General features: G+C 36.0%; 1 protein-coding gene across 1 annotated transcript in view; it reads right to left on the bottom strand.

Moving 5' to 3' along the window:
- The window catches only part of ACBD6 (acyl-CoA binding domain containing 6), a 214,518-nt gene that overhangs the window by 115,416 nt on the left and 84,583 nt on the right, over positions 1–14,519 (bottom strand). The window contains exon 5 of the mRNA XM_524985.8: positions 9,347–9,452. Coding sequence (XP_524985.1) covers positions 9,347–9,452 — 106 coding nt within the window. The remainder of the gene's footprint in view (positions 1–9,346; positions 9,453–14,519) is intronic.

The following is a 14,519-nucleotide window of genomic DNA, read 5'->3' as shown; positions in this document are numbered from 1 at the left end:
ACCTCCACCTCCTGGGTTCAAGAGATTCTCCTGCCTCAGCCTCCCGAGTAGCTGGGATTACAGAAGTGCAGCACCACGCCTGACTAATTTTTGTATTTTCAGTAGAAACGGGGTTTCACCATGTTGGTCAAGCTGGTCTCGAACTCCTGACCTCAGGTGATCTGCCCACCTCAGCCTCCCAAAGTGCTGAGATTAAGGCATCAGCTACCACACCTGGCTTGGTACAGAGTTTCAATTGGGGAAGATAAAAAAGTTGTATGGTGGTGGTGGTTACACATGTGAATGTATTGTTTTATTTATTCATTTTTTATTACGAAACGGGATCTCACTATGTTGCTTAGCCTAGTCTTAAACTCCTGCACTCAAGAATTCCTTGTGCCTGAAAGCATGAGCCACTATACTTGGCTCATGTGAAAAAAAAAATATATATATATATATATATGTATATTTTTGAGACGGAGTCTCACTTTGTCGCCCAGGCTGGAGTCCAGTGGCACGATCTCAGCTCACTGCAACCTCTGCCTCCTTGGTTCAAGTGATTCTCTTGCCTCAGCCTCCCAAGCAGCTGGGACTACAGGCATGTGCCACCATGCTCAGCTAATTTTTGTATTTTTAGTAGAGATGGGGTTTCACTATGTTGGCCAGGCTGGTCTTGAACTCCTGACCTCAGGTGATCCACCTGCCTTGGCCTCCCAAAGTGCTAGGATGACAAGCGTGAGCCACAGCGCCCGGCCTCATGTGAGCATATTTAATGACAGAGAACTGTAGATTTAAAAATGATTAAAATGATACATTTTATGTATATTTTACCACAATTTAAAAATACCCAAAATAAGTTGCCAAAGCTCATAGGATTTAAGCTACTTTCACTATTTTCTGATTTTGTATCAAATCTAAGTTTCTGATGCAACGCATGACCATAGACTTGATTTTTAAATGGCACTGCCTACATGAATGCAAATAAGCATAGTAGACAATTTGTAACGCATTTCTCAGTCATTAGTGTGAATAAAGTTCCTTCAAATTAACATCTTAATCAACTATATAACCAAAATAACATATACCCTGATATAGAAAGTGATTTAAGAGGATGCATTTTTTCTTCCTTCCTTTCTCAAATCTCACATAACTGCATAAATTTAGTCTCAGTATACCGACCCTGCTTCTTAAATCTTTTGCTTTTCTATTACTTAGTACTGTCACAGTTTCACCAGAGTTTGCAGCAGTTTCTCAAGCCAAAAGCATGCAAATTGTATTCTGTTAGGAGCCACAGATTTAAAACAAAGTAGAAAAGGAAAGGAATGTTAGTCAAGAGAAAGGTGACTTTCTTCAAAGTATCTGAAAGAATCAATAGACTATGGAAAATGGCTAATGACAACAATTACACTGTCAAAAGGACAGAAAAGGAAAGAATGTAACTAAAGAAGCAGCCCAGTGAAAGTGGAATTTGGGAGTGCATTAGATAAGAATCTATGGAAAACCAATGAACTATGTATGAATGCTTTTGGGGGGACTGATGATAAACAGTTGCACTGGATGGTCATCTATTTTGCTAAAATATTACACTGTTACATTTGATCTAAAACATTTAAATTACTTCAAAGATTTAAAATACTATTTAAATACTATCAATAAGCATGTATTTAGTGTTGATTGTATAGTACACTAATCTGAGAAATAACGTGTGACAAGAATTATATAAACATAATTTGAGCCTGATGTTTGATAGCAAATATTCTCCCCATACTTTAAATACACTTCACAAATTATTGAAATCATCCCTGCCCCTTAAAAAATATTTTCTTGGAAGAACCATAAATATTTGGTATGTGTGAAGAGCTGTACTAATGTGGGTCAAAGATAAAAATTGAACCGCCATTTAAAAAAATAAATAGGCTTTAAGATCTTCTCTTTAACTTTTCCCCTCATATTTTGAATTCAATTTTCAAGCATTTCTCAAATGATTGAAAACACAATAAAAGTTGTAATTTAATTTTTTAAAAAAGTACCTATGACACCATGGTGTTACAAACTTGGACCCTAAAACATCTAAGCATAACTAAGAAACTTTTTTCTATTATGCAAAATACAGACAATGTCCCCTAATTACTATACCAGTAGGAAATACCAGGTAATTTTCTCAAATTAGAAATATATGCCTTACTATATTAGCATAGGTTGAGTATCCCTTATCCCAAATGCTGGGGACCAGAAGTGTTTAAAATTTTAGATTAAAAAAAATTTGGAATATTTACATTATATACTTATTGATGGCCCCTCCTTAATCCAAAAGTCTGAAATCCAAAGTGCTCCAAAGAACATTTCCTTGGAGTGTCACACTGTTGCTAAAAAGTTTCAGATTTTGGATCATTCCAGATTTTGGATTTTCAGATGAGGAATATCCAACCTGTAGTAATTACAACTTAAATGAATAAAAGATGTACACTAGGAATTATACTTATGTACAATAAAATAACTTCATTATGAAATACAAATACATTTTATTTAAAAGGCATTTCATATATATTTGTTCATATACAATACTTAGATCCAAATGTATGCATTTCAAATAATAATTTATAAATAATAGATTCATAGATATCAGTGAATAATGTATTTATTTCAATGTGTGGCAATACAAATGTAGCTTATTTTATTATTATAATTAAATTTCTTTATGTGCTCACAGCAAATTTTAAGTGCAATAAACATGACTTTTAGTCATAAAATTAGGTTGAACCTGCTGAATTAAGATTTTAAGTAAAAACGTATGTTATCCCAGAGAATCTTAGGGAATCAGTAGGGAAATATCTCAATTTCAAATATCAGATAAATACAAAAAAGAACTGAACGTCCTTTCAAAACTATAATTGTTACCCAACTCATAATAAGAAAATGTCAAAAGGACAGAAAGGGTTAAAAGTATTTAACTGGAAGTTTAATTTTGAGGCTACACACTTTTAGTCCATCATCAAAGCTTACCAAATTGTTTTATTTGCTAGAGCTTTAAATGTGATGAAGCAATACTATTTATTTTATTTTGGGATGTTAAGTTTGATTTTGATTTTAAGCTCCCACCTCCCTTATGTTCTTAAATTAATTCATACAAATCCCTGATTAATAATAAAAGGGTTTGCCATCAGTATTCAAAGCTCAGCCTGAATTGTCATGGCTGAGAGGGCAGAAATCTGCTTGGAGCAATGAGAGAACCCAACTGAATTCTTGGCGTCTCAGTCTATGAATGTGTAAGCACTTCATCTGTTCATGAAATACAACGTTCTGGCAGGCTGAGGGTAAAGGTAGCTGCACGGTTAACAAACTGGAAGATCTGGAAAGCAGCATCAAAGTAACAAAATGGCAGAAACAATACATTTTGCCAAGTTTTCCTTGTCTTTACACACACAAAATATGTGTTATTTAGTGTAAGCTATCTGTGTTCTAGGCACTTATTCCACCCCTATCACTGTTGTCCATCCAATGATCTTTGTGGAGGTCACAGGTGGATCTGACTTCCAGTAATATTTTATAAAAGAAATTGTTGCAAACCAGAGCATAACACAAGGAAGGCCAAATGACAACTGCTTATCCTTCTTTTTCTTCTTTTTATTTATCCTTCTAAAATCTAGTGGTAGGAAGAATACTCTCCCAGACCTGGTTTCTACTTAGCAGTTATATGGATTTGAGCAAGTAAATGTAGGTCTCTGAACTTCAGTTCCTGTCTGTAAAACAAGGACAATATCTGCCTTAGAGAATTGTTGTAGAGATAATATAGTAATAAGTGAAAGTACTCTGTAAACTATCACATGCATTGTATAAAGTATTATGTGTTATTTGAAAGATAAATATTAACAGGCACCATATAGTACACACAAGATACTTCCAGTGAAAAAACTGTGACTTTGAAAAGTTAAGTGGCCTACTTATTGATTTGTTATATTATCATCATCCTTCACTCATACTATTAATAATAAAAGTAGATAAAATATACAGACTGTCTCAACTGGTCCAAAACCCTTTTGAAATATCAGATAAACATAAAGAAATCAAGTAAGAGCATTATCAGAATATATAAATGAGATGGTGTCACTCATCTCATGAGACAGTGATATAAGCAAAAAAACAAATGTTTGTTGCTGTAAGCAACTGAAATTTGGGGGTTGTGCCACAGCAAAAGCTGACTGATACACACAAGTACAATCCACAGCTTAGCAATGAGTATTTACATAGTCATAATAATATTAATATTGATTCAACAGAGATTCAATCAGAAAGCTGAAATTAAAAGTTGTGATGTCATATACACCATGGAATACTATGCAGCCATAAAAAATGATGAATTCATGTCCTTTGTAGGGACATGGATGAAACTGGAAATCATCATTCTCAGTAAACTACCACAAAGACAAAAAATCAAACACTGCATGTTCTCACTCATAGGTGGGAATTGAACAATGAGAACACATGGACACAGGAAGGGGAACATCACACTCTGGGGACTGTTGTGGGGTGAGGGGAGGGGGGACAGATAGCATTAGGAGATATACCTAATGCTAAATGATGAGTTAATGGGTGCAGCACACCAGCATGGCACATGTATACATATGTAACTAACCTGCACATTGTGCACATGTACCCTAAAACTTAAAGTATAATAATAATAAAATTTAAAAAAAAAGTTGTGATATAATTACGTTAGAAGGGTCAGAGAGAGAGGGGGAAGATGAGTAAAACAGTTAAATCTAAATATAACAGAAACAAATCAATAATGTCTAAAGTTGAAAAATCAAGAAATAGAAGTATATTATTTAGAATTATGTAGGTAAGGTGCTAAAGACACATTAAAAGAACTGGAAGTCTGGCCGGGTGCAGTGGCTCACATCTGTAACCCTAACACTTTGGGAGGCTGAGGCAGGCTGATTACTAAAGCTCAGGAGTTCGAGACCAGCCTGGCCAACATGGTGAAACCCCATCTCTACTAAAAATACAAAAATTAGCCAGGCATGGTAGTGCACACCTGTGGTCCTAGCTACCTGGGGGCTGAGGTGGGAGGATCGCTTGAGCCCCGGAGGCAGAGGCTACAGTGAGCCCTGATCATGCCACTGCACTCCAGCCTGAGGATCTGTCTAAAAAAAAGAGAAAATTTTTGCCTTAAAGGAGCTAGAATAAAATGTAAGAAGGATGCAGGTAAGAGAGAATTTTTTGTTTATAAGACTAATAGTAACATTTGATTTTTTAAAAAACGAATGTATTAACTTTATAAAAATTTTAACTCACAAGCACAAAGATAAAAAACTACAATTAAAAAAATCAAGGGAAGCAATCATGCCAAATTTATTTAAAAAAGAAAGCTATACAGGCATACCTTGTTCTATTGCACTATGCTTCATTGCACTTTGCAAATACTGTGTTTTTTGTAAATTGAAGATTTGTAGCAACCCTGAGTTAAGCCAATTATTGGTGCCATTTTTCCAACAAGATGTGCTCACTTCATGTCTGTGTCACACTGAGGTAATTCTTGCAATATTTCAAAGTTTTTCATTATTATTATATCTGTTAGGGTAATGATCAGTGATCTTTGATGTTACTATTGTAATTGTTTTGGAGTGCTACAAACCACACTGAGAAAGATGGCAAATTTAACCAACAGATACTTTGTGTGTTCTGACTGCTCCACTGACTCGCTGTTCCTGGTCTCTCCCCCTCTCTTCAGGCTTCCCTATTCACTGAGACACAAAAATATTGAAATTATTAGCCAATAATACAATAGTCTCTAAGTTTCAAGTAAAACCTAGTATCAAGTGAAAAGAAAAGAGCTGCACCATCTCTCACCTTCAATCAAATGCCAGAAATGATTAAGCTTAGTGAGGAAGGCATACTGAAAACCAACACAGGCCAAAAGCTAGGCCTCTTGTGCCAAACTGCCAATTTGTGAATGTCAGAGAAAAATTCTTGAGGAAATTAAAAGTGCTATTTCAGTGAGCATACAAATGATAGAAAAGTAAAAAAGCCTTATTGCTGATACGGAAAAAGTGAGTGGTCTGGATTCAACCAGCCACAACATTCCCTTAAGCCAAAGCCTGATCCAGGGCAAAGCCCTAGTTCTCTTCAAGTCTATGAAGGTTGAGAAATGTAAGGGGGCTGCAGAAGAAAAGTATGAAGCTAGCAGAGGCTGGTTCATGTGGTTAAAGGAAAGAGGCCATCTCCATAACATAAAAGTACAAGGTGAAGCACCAAGTGCTGATGCAGAAGCTGCAGCAAGTCATCCAGAAGACCTAGTTAAAGTAACCGATAAAGGTGACTACACTCAACAACGATCCTCAATGTAGAGAAAATAGACTACTCCTACTATTGAAAGAAGATGCCGTCCAGGACTTTCATGGCTGGAGAGAAGTCAATACCTGGCCTCAAAGCTTCAAAAGATAGACTGACACTCTTGTTAGGGGCTAATGCAGCCATTGACTTTAAGCTGAAACCAATGCTCATTTACCATTCTGAAAATCCTAGGGCCCTTAAAAATTATGCTTAATCTATTCTGCCTGTGCTTTTGAAATGGGAAAACAAAGCCTAAGATGACAGTATATCTGTTTACTTTACAAAATGGTTTACTGAATATTTTAAGCCTACTGTTGATACCCACTGCTCAGGAAAAAAAAAGATTCCTTTCAAAATATTACTGCTCATTGACAATGTGCTTGGTCATCCAAGAGTGCTCATGGAAATGTATAAGGAAATTAATGTTGTTTTCTTGTTTGCTAACCCAACATTCATTTTGCAGTCCAAGGATCAAGGAATAATTTTGACTTCCAACTTTTATTATTAAAGAAATACATTCTATAAGGCTATAGCTGCCATAGACAATAATTGCTCTGATAGATCTGGGCAAACTGAAAACCTTCTGGAAAGGATTCACCATTCCAGATGCCATTAAGAACATGTGTGATGGGAGGAGGTCAAAATATAAACATTAACAGGAGTCTGGAAGAAGTTGATTCCAACCTTCATGGATGACACAGATAAGGATTCAAGACTTCAGTGGAAAAGTTACTTGCAGATGTAACTGCAAGAGAACTAAAATTAGAAGTGGAACCTGAAGATGTGATGGAATTGCTACAATTTCATGATAAAACTTGAACAGATGAGGAGTTGCTTCTTATGGATAAGCAAAGAAAGTGGTTTCTTAACACAGAATCTACTCCGGCGAAGATGTTGTGAACATTGCTGAAATAACAACAAAAATTTTAAAATACAACATAAACTCAGTTGATAAAGCAGTGGCAGGGTTTGAAAGGATTGACTAAAATTTTGAAAGAAGTTCCACTGTGGGTAAAATGCTATCAAACAGCATTGCATGTACAGAGTAATCTTTTACGAAGGAAGACTCAATCAATGTAGCTATCTTCACTGTTGACTTAAGACATTGCCACAGCCACCCCAACCTTCAGTGACTACCACTGTGATCGGTCAGCAGCCATCAACACTGAGGCAAGACCTTTTACCGCAAGAAGATTACGACTTGCTGAAGCCAAGTCTGATGACTGTCAGAATTTTTTAGTAATAAAGTATTTTAAATTAAGGTATGTACTTTGTTAAAGATATAATGCTACCCTACACTTAACAGACTACAGTACAGTGTAAACACAACTTTTTTGTTTGTTTTTTGAGATGGAGTCTCGCTCTGTTGCCCAGGCTGGAGTGCCATGGCACGATCTAGGCTCACTGCAACCTCTGCCTCCCAGGTTCAAGCGTTTCTCCTACTGCAGCCTCCCCCGAGCAGCTGGGATTACAGGCACCCACCACCACGCCTGGCTAATTTTTTTTGTATTTTTAGTAGAGATGGGATCTCACTATGTTGGCCAGGCTGGTCTCAAGCTCGGGCCTCGTGATCCGCCCGCCTCGGCCTCCCAAAGTGCTGGTATTACAGGCGTGAGCCACCGCGTCTGGCCAGTAAACACAACTTTTATATGTACTGGGAAACCAAAAATTTCATGTGACTCGCTTTATTGCGATAGTCACTTTATTGCAGTGGTCTGGAACTGAATCCGCAATATTTCAGAGGTATGCCTGTATTTTGATTCTGAAAGGCAAAAAAAACAAAAACAAAAAACCCAAAAAACAAAAAACCACAAACCTAATTAGAATCAGAAGACCTGGTATTATTTTGTTTCACTACTTAGTGAAAAACACATAGTATTACTAGTTCCTTTGTGCAGTATCATAGTCTTACATTTTCAATTCCAGACACCATTGACAATATTATCACAGGAAAGATGTTGCCTAAAGGTGAGATAATATTAAGGGCTAACCTTTTGTATAGGGAGCTCTGAATTACATATAAGTTGATTATTATCTATTCTACAGATTATCTATGATCATTTAATGCTTTCTTCCCAACAATTACTACCTTTGACCATTTCAGTAATCTTTCACAGCATCACCAAAGAATGAGAAAATGATTAGAAGTGAGTTAGCAAATTTTGCTCTTTTAACAACTATAATTCAGGGTCAGTTAAAACTCAGTATGTGAACGGTATTATTCACAACACAAATAAATTAAGAAGTAATACACAAGGCACAGTGGCTCATGCCTATAATCCCAAAACTTTGGGAAGCTGAGGGAGGAGGATCATTTGAGGCCAGGAGGACAAGACCAACCCGGGCGACATAGCAAGACCCCATCTCCCCAAAAAATAAAAAAAATTAGCTAGGAGTGACAGCACATGCCTGTAGTCCTGGCTACTTGGGAGGCTGAGGCAAGAGGACTGCGTAAGCCCATGGGTTTGAGGATGCAGTGAGCTATGAGCGCACACATGCACTCCAGCCTGGGCAACAGAGTGAGACCCTGTCTCTCCCTCCAAAAAAAGGAGTAATATATTTTATAAAATAATTTACTATAGGATTCCTTTAATTAGTAGGCCAGCATTTAAATTATTGATTTACCAAAATTCTGACAGTTTTCTAAAGATGTATTTATTGAGCAAAGAACAATATACCTAGCTGTTCAAGGTATAATAACGGAAGACATGAAAGCTATGTATAAATGAGATTTTGCTATTACCTGTAGATTTCACTTATTATGCGAATAATCTCTCCCTTTAGCATAAACATATGGAAGCTATCAGACTCCTACAAATTTCAGGTAGTAACTTCTAAAACACAGATAAAAATATGTTGGACATAATCACAGAACGTATCTTAACTAGGTAACACCATCTCATTTAGATATTCTGATATACTCTTAACCATACTGTACTTTGAGTTGTAGTTCATTGGCCTACCATTTAGGAAAAGGCATTGGGGCAGAACAACCATGCATAGGAAAATAATTAACAGGGCATGTTTTTCATACCTCTTCATCTTTCACATTCACATCCACATTTTTCGATTTGATGGCTTTGGTTATATGATCAATGTTGTTTTCCCTGCAGTAATCAAATATATTTTTGTCTTCTTCCCTAGAATAAAAAAAAGAAAGGTCTTTTTTTACTGGGTAATACATAAAAGTTACATATTTTCAACACAATCTGTTTGCTGCTGACATAGATGTTAATGGACTCTGCTTACAAAAAAATTTTACATGAACAGTAACAGTTTTTCAGTAGCTGTAATATATCCAACTCCTGAAAAGACTAAAGTTCTTAGTTTCCTACTTGCCTTACAGGATAAGAGAATAAAGTGTTACTCAAGTTTTAAAAATATATATGAAAGTGATTTTCTTAAAGCAAAGAAAATCAATTAGACAAAAAGAGGGGGGCATTAAAAAATTCAAAAATCCTTTATAAGATAGTAGAATCAAAGACTAGAAAGAAAAGCTGGGAAGCATACTACATACCCAGCACTCTTCTAAGTATATTGCATGTGCTAATTCACTTAATCTTTCATGCAACTTCACTTTACAAATGAAAAAACAGGCAAAAAGGAGACGTTAAATGACCTGCCAAATGGTACTACATTTATCAAAGGTGGAATAAGAGCTAGAACTCACTTAGACCAACTGATTTTGTATACAGTACATTTTTCTATTATATTATGCTGCCTTTTGACTAATCAGCTGCAGTCTATTCCAAAATCTGAAGCAGAAGTTCTTAACATGACATCTATGAGCTCTCTAAATAATGTACAGAATTATCTTTATAATGCATGTGCATTTTTCTGGATGTTGTATGTATAGGGGGAAGAATTGTTTCAATCGGATTCTCAAAAGAATCAGTGACTCCCATAACGATCAGTAATTTAGAATATCAACAATCAAACTGCCCCATATGTGGACTGAATTTTATGAACAAGTATAAAGGAATGCATTTTGCATTCCAAAAATCAAACTAATGTGTTTCATAACCTGCAATGCCAGAGCATCCATTCATCACAAAGCAAAACACCTGGTCATAGGAGTTCTTCTATCCTAAAAGCCAATCTAAACATCTTGTGTCATACAGAAAGTTATTTCCAGTCATAGCTAATTTTCTTAAAAGACACTACTTTAGCATCAGCCATCTAAGGGTTCTTTAAGCCGCTTAAGTATTTTATTGAGCACCTACTACATGTAAGGTACTGGACAAGAATTTGTTGATAACAGATAAAAGGCTAAGCAAGAAAGTTTGCCTTTAAGACCCAAACAGTATAGTTGGGATGACAAAAATCTACACAGGATTAACATAAGGTAAAAGTTGGATCCTTTAAAAGGACTATAACAGAACAGAGGAGAAACAACTTGCTTCAAAGCTAGAGAAAATGAAGTAGGTTTTAAGTAAGAAATCATGTTTAATAGGACTATATGGTCACTTGAAGAGGCCCTGTTAAACAGAAGAGAAAATGCTTTTTTGATCACTTATTCTGTAAAGAAAATAAGAAGTGAGGTCAAACCCCAGAAAAGAGAATTCTGATTTTAAAAAGTAGAGCTGCAAATAATACCACTTTAGCCATATTTAACCACCATTAAAAACACCATGTTTCGGGAGGCTGAGGCATCAGAATGGCGTGAACCCGGGAGGCAGAGCTTGCAGTGAGCCGAGATCGTGCCACTGCACTCCAGCCTGGGCAACAGAGCGAGACTCCATCTCAAAAAAATAAACAAAAACAAAAACAAAAACAAAAAACAGACAGACAAAAAAAAACAAAAACAAACATCAGGTCTGCATTTTGGGAGGCCAAGGCGGGTGGATCACAAGGTCAGGAGTTCAAAACTAGCCTGACCAACATGGTGAAACCTCGTTTCTACTAAAAATACACAAATTAGCCAGGCGTGGTGACACGTGCCTGTAATCCTAGCTACTCAGGAGGCTGAGGCAGGAGAATCACTTGAACCCAGGAGGCAGAGGTTGCAGTGAGCCGAGATCATACCACAGCACTCCAGCCTGGGTGACAGAGCAAGACTCCGTCTCAAACAAACAAACAAACACACGCAAAAAAAACACCATGTCTATGAAAGAATACCTTCAGAATTCCAACTTAAGGATAATAGGGACCTACTTTCTTCCAATCCAGTAACAGAAAACCCACTAATTCAAGAGGCACCAACTTCAACTGTTACAGAAAGAACTGTGTCTTTTAAAGTCATAGCAATACTACAGTGCTACTCGCCAATTGTTTCTGAATTGGAAAATAATGGGAAGTTGGTGGTAGGGCACAGAAAGGAAAGCAGAAGGATCCTTGGCATGTGGGTTACGCATACCCAGTAATATGTAAGGGTTATTCACAGATGAGAGGACCTTTGGAGTGGCCCCTCTTCCTGAGTCCAACTTCCAAATGTGCATGTATACCTATGTTGTAAGCGGTAAAAAAGTAAACACAGTACAAACACATATAAATTTCTATTTTGTTTAATGTATCTTAAATATGTTTCTTAGACACATCAAATATATCAACTAGTTTTTTTTTGCTATGTGAATTTTTTGGAGGGCAGGTAGCATTTGTTTAAGTATTTGTTTATCATATATAGTTTATCATCACCAAATATGCTAGGCACAGAGATATTAACAAAATACTTCAGGATAGTATACACATATAAATTAAATACCAAAAAGAGAAGTTCAATAAATTCGCCAAAAATGTGCTACAAGGCTGAATGACGAATATAAAAAAATTAAGTGACACTCTTGGGCTTACTTGTTAAATACAGCTATCCAATCCCACACCAAATTTTGAGTATCTTACCTTCTACAACCAAGCTGTTTTTATACAATGTCACCATCTAGTGGCCTAAATGAAGAAACATCTACAGCAATATCATTCCATATTTCCTTTCTTGCCCCCTAACAAAATTATGTACAATGTATAAATCAAACTTTCTCCCTCTACTGTTTTCTAAGAGCTCAATACAGCCTTCCATAGTCAATCTTGCCCACTATATCCATGCTTATTTGAAATAAAATAACATGCAAATGAATCCAACCATTATGAAACACAGTAGAGCCTTTAATAAATAAATGTGTCTCTCCATATCTTTATTTTCCTTTCTTGATTTTTTACTCCGGTATCTTGTTCCCTCTCTTTGTGAATCTCAAAATTATCATATTCATTATCTATAGATGACTGTGAGTTATGTTTATGATGCTACCCTAAAGGATGTCCCATGTTATCTCTAGCACAAAACAGAAAGTCTCTTCTTCAGGTTACTACAACTTTTTTCTGAAATTGACAGCAAATACATTTATATTCCTGAAGGAATAATCACTGGTTTTGACATTCTTTTGAAATATAAGAGCACACTCTATGGGAAAGAGGGATAGTGTTTAAGTACGGCTTTTTCACCCAATCACAAGAAGATCCTTGCCCATTCCTAAATATGTTATCTGTACCATTTTCTACTCAGATGGCATTTTCTTATCAAAAGAATATTTCAAATAGGTCTCATGGCAAGACATATAAAGTCCATTTAACTACAAAAATTATGGAAGGAACTAGCTTGGAAATCTATTTAATAGGCACGTTCAACAAATATTCAATTCAATTCATATATTTACTAAGCAACTGGAAATCAGATATAAAACACAGTATTCTAGTAAATAGACAATGAATAAGTATTTATTGCATGAATGAAAATCCAAAGAAAGTAAGCCAATATCTACAAAGATAAAAACAAATGCCATAATTCCTCAAACTAAGGAATGTGTATTTGTGGGCTCTAGGGTACATAAACTCCTTTAAAGAGATATGCAGGTATAGATCATTTTAAGTGACTCAATTTCCAGCTCTTCAACTTCTAGATAAATGTATTCTTTACTAAACTGATCTACCTGAAAGGGTTCCTGTGGCAAATATTTCATTACCATTCTCCTTTTCCACATTCCCTCTGCTCAAACACTCTTCTCCTAGTTTGTAAAGGAGAGGCATTACACCTCTCTCCTTACTATAGTTAGTATACTTCAGGAAGTATAACCAAAAGACGGAGGCAAAAAAGCATTCTGAGTGATTTCTCTGGAGAAAGACAGTTCGTTCATGAGGTCTCATTAGGACCATGGCTAAGGCAATCCTCAAAATGATACACTTTCCCTGGCTCTATTTTTACGTTCACAAATAATCATTTAACTATTCATCTGTTTTTCTGGACTCCTCAATTCTCAGAAAGGAGGGACCCAGCACTTCAATCACTACAAAGACATAGTCCCTTTGGTAAGCAAACAAGCATTTTAGTTTACACCTCAGTTTTGGGCCAATTTTATTATTCCTACTCTGTTTCTAAGGGTCTGCTTGATCTATGGATCTTTTTTCTACATCTTTGAGGTTGAAGAATGGACTCTGATCAATGGTAATTCACCAAAAATGCCACTCTGTGAAGTTCCTTTGGAGGTAGTCTTTCTAGGATAAAAGCTGGCACTGCACACTATCTTCCAAAATTCAGTCATACTGCTAGTGAATATTACTTCTTTGTAGAAATTTAAGTTCCTGATTTACTTGTTGGATGTATGGCCAGAAGTTGTTGATCTCAAAGGCAAAGAAATGTATTCTGTTCAAATATAATGTTAGAAAATAATGCTGTCATCTCACTGATTTCAACTGTTTTTCAACATTCTGTATATGCCAAATATAAAACTCAAAGTCTAATGTTGATTCTTTTTAATATAATCTTTCACATATCTAATCTTAATTTTATAAATAATACAATTTTTATATAATCTTTATCTGATGAAACCATCAATATTTTATAAGTTGAGATTAAAAAGTATGTTTTAATTTATAAATATAAAACAATCATACAGGCATATATTAATTTTACTTACAGATGTTTTTCTCCCTGAAAAAAAGAATCTATTCTTACTCAAAGGTGTTTAGTGAAGCTCGTTTAAGACTTATATGGGGTAGTGTGTGGTGGCTCACACCTATAATCCCAGCACTTCGGGAGGTCAAGGAGGGAGGATTACTTGAGCCCAGGAGTTTGAGACCAGCCTGGGCAACACAGCAAGACCCTACCTCTACAAAAAAAATTTCAAATTAGCTGGGTGTGGTGGTGCGTGCCTGTAGTCCTACCTATTTGGGAAGCTAAGGTGATAGGATCAATTAAGCACAGGAGTTTGAGGTTACGG

Source organism: Pan troglodytes, chromosome 1 (genome assembly GCF_028858775.2).
Source record: "Pan troglodytes isolate AG18354 chromosome 1, NHGRI_mPanTro3-v2.0_pri, whole genome shotgun sequence".
NCBI classification, from domain to species: domain Eukaryota; kingdom Metazoa; phylum Chordata; class Mammalia; order Primates; family Hominidae; genus Pan; species Pan troglodytes.
The sequence above is the reverse complement of the archived record's forward strand: the minus strand, read 5'-3'. Positions and strand labels throughout refer to the sequence as shown.